The sequence below is a fragment of the Wasmannia auropunctata genome, unplaced genomic scaffold (assembly GCF_000956235.1).
Source record: "Wasmannia auropunctata unplaced genomic scaffold, wasmannia.A_1.0 LD336106.1, whole genome shotgun sequence".
NCBI classification, from domain to species: Eukaryota; Metazoa; Arthropoda; class Insecta; order Hymenoptera; family Formicidae; genus Wasmannia; species Wasmannia auropunctata.
The window spans coordinates 313580-317877 of NW_012026784.1; the positions used below are offsets into that span (position 1 = coordinate 313580).

The 4298-nt window shown below is 31.0% G+C and overlaps 2 protein-coding genes across 3 annotated transcripts in view; both read right to left on the minus strand.

The window, feature by feature from the left end:
* The window catches only part of LOC105450732 (ninjurin-1-like), an 11929-nt gene extending 8059 nt beyond the window's left edge, over window positions 1-3870 (minus strand). Inside the window, exons 1-2 of one of the 2 annotated variants that reach the window (XM_011690717.1) lie at window positions 3432-3870; window positions 1798-2587 (exon numbers count right to left, since the gene is read on the minus strand). In XM_011690717.1, the coding sequence (XP_011689019.1) occupies window positions 2546-2587; window positions 3432-3761 (372 nt within the window). In that variant the 5' untranslated portion in view covers window positions 3762-3870 and the 3' untranslated portion in view covers window positions 1798-2545. Of the gene's footprint in view, window positions 1-1797; window positions 2588-3431 lie in introns of those variants that run through there. The other variant, XM_011690726.1, reaches the window with a different exon arrangement.
* The window catches only part of LOC105450746 (protein Skeletor, isoforms B/C), a 173318-nt gene that overhangs the window by 111168 nt on the left and 57852 nt on the right, over window positions 1-4298 (minus strand).

Below are 4298 nucleotides of genomic sequence, written 5' to 3' on the forward strand. Positions count from 1 at the left end.
GCCGTCTGTCAATGGACAGGCTGATATCTTCGAAACTCAGATACGGCTCGTGCGCGCGAGCGCGCACCTTCCCTTGATGCATAAATAACTAGTATATGAAATTTCTTGCAATGATTGCGATGCAACGTATGTCGGACAGACTTATAGACAACTTAAAACTAGAATCGCTGAACACAAGAACCAAATAATGAGAAATACTGCTACTCAATCTGTTGTTACTGATTATGCATTAAATTATAGCCACACCTTTAATTGGGATGTCATTGGGATATCATGTGAGAGTTTTGAATGTTGAACGCAATTACCATAAACGATTAATCTCCGAGATGATTAATATTAAGCGACAAGATAATGGCATTAATTTAAATACAGACACGGAGAAGCTCAGTTTACCATGTTTTTTTGTAGTACTCATTTTGTTTATTATTATTGGGAGTATACATCGTCTCTTGACTTTCATATACTATGTCTATTCGTTGTGTCACACATCGACCACAGTCACGGTAGTATCTAATATGCGCACTACTCCATTATTTTATCAAATTACGAATATTCTGTGTTCTGGTATGTATTTCGCGTGCTCTCTTGAGATGAGTCTTTCTCATTTTATCCCTTTGGACCTTTTTAAATAAAATTTACATTTTCTATATTAGATCAGTATTCCATCCAGCCTTTCAATTGGCTTGAGATAAATGCTTCTTATCAACTTGCCGGCTTTTGACCGACTGCCTATGGATAGCGGCGAATCACATGATTGTTTATGATTTTGACTATTGGAGTGGATGAAACTTTTAACAAACAATTGAGATCGTAACGTACACGGTACAAAGCGGATCTTGGTGCTTCTATATAATATTAGTATGAATCTTACAATTTTCATATAACACCACGTGGCCGCCCATCGCGTGCTTCTCCGCAGTTCCGAACCGAATAGTGTGTAATATCACAATTAAATTGCAATCTAATAAATCGATGTTCAAAGCATCCAGTACTTGAAGCTCACTTGCATCCAATAAATCCCCCCTCCCTCGCGACGTCGAATGATTGCTAACTTACATCTATACAAATCTGTAACAAAATTTATTGCGAAAAAATATCACCCCAGCCAGGAATCGAACCCAGATCTCCATGTTTGTTGGAGGGGCGTCCTACCTTTAGACCACCGAGGCATGTAATAACATTGAAACTTTTATATCTTCAAGATTTACGCTAGTTAAATGTTTTTGTAATGAGATGAATTTTTGCGCTGATGAAGGCTAGAAATTAACTGAAACGTACGTTTTTATGTTTATTATTTTATACTAATTTTTATTGAACTCTTTGCGCTTTCACAACCGCACTCGATTCCTCTTTTTTTTACCCTCTGCTTTAAATGTTGTTTTAACGTAGAGAATCCTATAACCTTTTAAACCAAAATAACTCTTATAATTCTGCTATAATAAATAATTTTGCTATATCATACATCGTTGTATTCGTTAAAAGAAACGCTACAACTTTTATCATATTAAAATTGTCACGTTGCAAATTGTCACCGTGCAAAAATGCAAAAATTAATCATGTTTTTCTGTTCTCTAACATTGATAATATTTCTAAGTGACTATATACATGTGCATACATACATACATACATACATACATACATACATACATGCATGCATGCACACGCACACGCACACGCACACGCACACGCACACACACATAGGTAGATATATATTCACAAAACCTGCGGATTTTCTTTTAAGTGAGGATTCTTTAAAATATTCTAGATCAAAGACGAAAATCCTAATACGAAAATATCAAAATTATAATAGTTTTTAAATTAATAGCGATTAAAGTTGGCTAATCACAGAGCTGACATTTCGCGCGCTCAGGCACGATGATATGACAAGTAATAGAGATGCTACAAGGACCCTCTTAATAACGCCGAGATTATTATACAAATATGCAATATTTTTACTAAGAAATTATTTTTTCTTTTATACGAAACCTATTTGTATATTAAATAATTAATATCGGAATGTTCAAAAAGTTCCGGGACACCTGAATATCTTGGAAAATATAAGTTTTACATAAAAGTGTTTCAGACAAAAGTTGTAGAGTTCAAAAAGATCTATTTACTGATCTTATCAGTTTGACCTTGGGTGGCGTTGTCAAGATTAGGAAAAGATCACTATAAATTTTTTTAATGGAACTCATTTTTCTTTGCATATTCTATGCATGTAACTTATCTTAAGAGCTTTCCAAAATACTATAATAAAATATTTTTTCATTAAGCACTTTTTGAGTTATAAGTTGAGTTATAAGCTTGAAAGTTACAGTACTGTCGGCACTAGCATTACCCAGGTGTCCCAACAATAACTAAAATCTTTTGAATATTGTTCAGGATCGTGAGCTCGACAACATCAAGATTATGATCATGACGAGGTTGGAAACGATTTATTTCCTGACTTATGTTTATGTAACTTTTTTCTTTCTTTTTGGGTCCCGAATCACCTCCCGAAGTATTGCAGGCGATTTATTGGACACCCTCTACAACAACCTTAGCTTCAAATTATGCAGTGATGGTTTACGCTTTGGTTGTCAACATTCTAATTAGAACAAAAATATGAAGGATTTTTGAAATTAAAAAATAAGAATTAATAATAGAGCAATTAGACTATGACGCGGTACTAGTTCGCATTTAGAATTCAACATAAATAGATTAAATAACTTAATATATTTAATTCTTATTCTGTAATTGGAATTAATTTAATTTGCTCGCAAAGTGTCGGAAACTTTCCGATTGTTATGAATACGAATCAAATAAGTGCTTGGCTTCTCTCTCTTTCTAATCGGAATCTGAATTCAAGTTTCGTAAGTGCTTTGTTTATTGAAACGTTATCGATAAATTCTCGAGATAAAGAGATATAAGAGATATTACTTGGAAATTAGTTATGATTAAAGAAATCAAGCGTTATAATAAAGTAAGAGTATAGATTGCATATAATAAAAATTATAGAAATTTATTAAGGGATATATATTTATTATTTAAAATTAGAAATTAGTTTAAAACTTTTAAAATTCTAATTGTTTATTTGTTCTTTTATTTTCATAATGTAACTTAGATTTTTAATAAAAACACATTATAGTTTTTAATAATAATTGCGACATGACAATTATGTTGTACACAATTCTAATGTTTTTAATTATTTAAAAATTATTTTACAATTAAAAGAGAAGATTTTTGAAGAATTGCTAATAATGATACGAAGTAGTATTTATATTGAAAAGAGACAGAAAAATATAAAAATTAATTTTTAAAACTATTGGAATGATTTTTAAAAATAATTTAATTTTATAAATAAAATTTTTGTTACTTTTTTTAATCTATTTTATTAGTTATATTATTAAATTTATTGTAGTTATTAATAAATATATTTAGTAGGGTATTACCTGTAATAAGAGACTGATGATAATCAAAATCATAATAAGATAAAACATCGGACTATTTCGCTGATATTCAATGAGATATCTCAATTGATTCGCATTAGCCGTTATGAGTGCGACATCCATCATACCCTGTGCTACAGTTTTCTTAGCCGCAAAGCTGTTTGCCTGTCTTGTATTATAATTTTGACCTTTCTTGTCCGTTGTGTCAATGGCAGCCACTGGTTCTTTAATCACAATATTCTCGTGCATTTCCGCTTTAATGGATGTAGACGGTGGATCATTCGCAATATCTTCGAGTATCTCCATTTTGGTGGAAGTAGACTTATCATTCATTTTTCTGTCGAAATGTATATTTTTTCTCCGCGATTTTCCGTATATCAATTTAACCGTCACTGTTCCGAACTGGCAAAGGCACTTATAGAGACTTCTATTAACAAAGAAAGTGTGTAGCAATCAATTGAACGTGCGTTGAGAGTATTTCCTGCTTTTCGATAACGCCCCTCTCCTTGCACAGACATACAGAGGATGTTGCATTTCATGCGCTTTATTTTTTACAAGGTTGAAAAAGTTACTGTGTTTAAAAATATCTCGTTACTGAGTCGAAAAAGTAAGTAATTATCAATTATTGATTACCAAAAGTGACTCGTTATTGTTACTTAAAAAAGTATCAATTTATTAATTTTTCCGTTACTTTATTAATTAATTAATTATTAATTTATTAATTTTTAACGCTAAAATAAAATTAATCTAAAAAAAATTTGCTTTTGTAGTATTTTTTAAATAAAAATACTAATAAAAGCAACACAATTTTTTATCTTAAATTGACAAAACTACAAAAAATTTAAAAAGAAAGATTTTAAAATGCTCAAA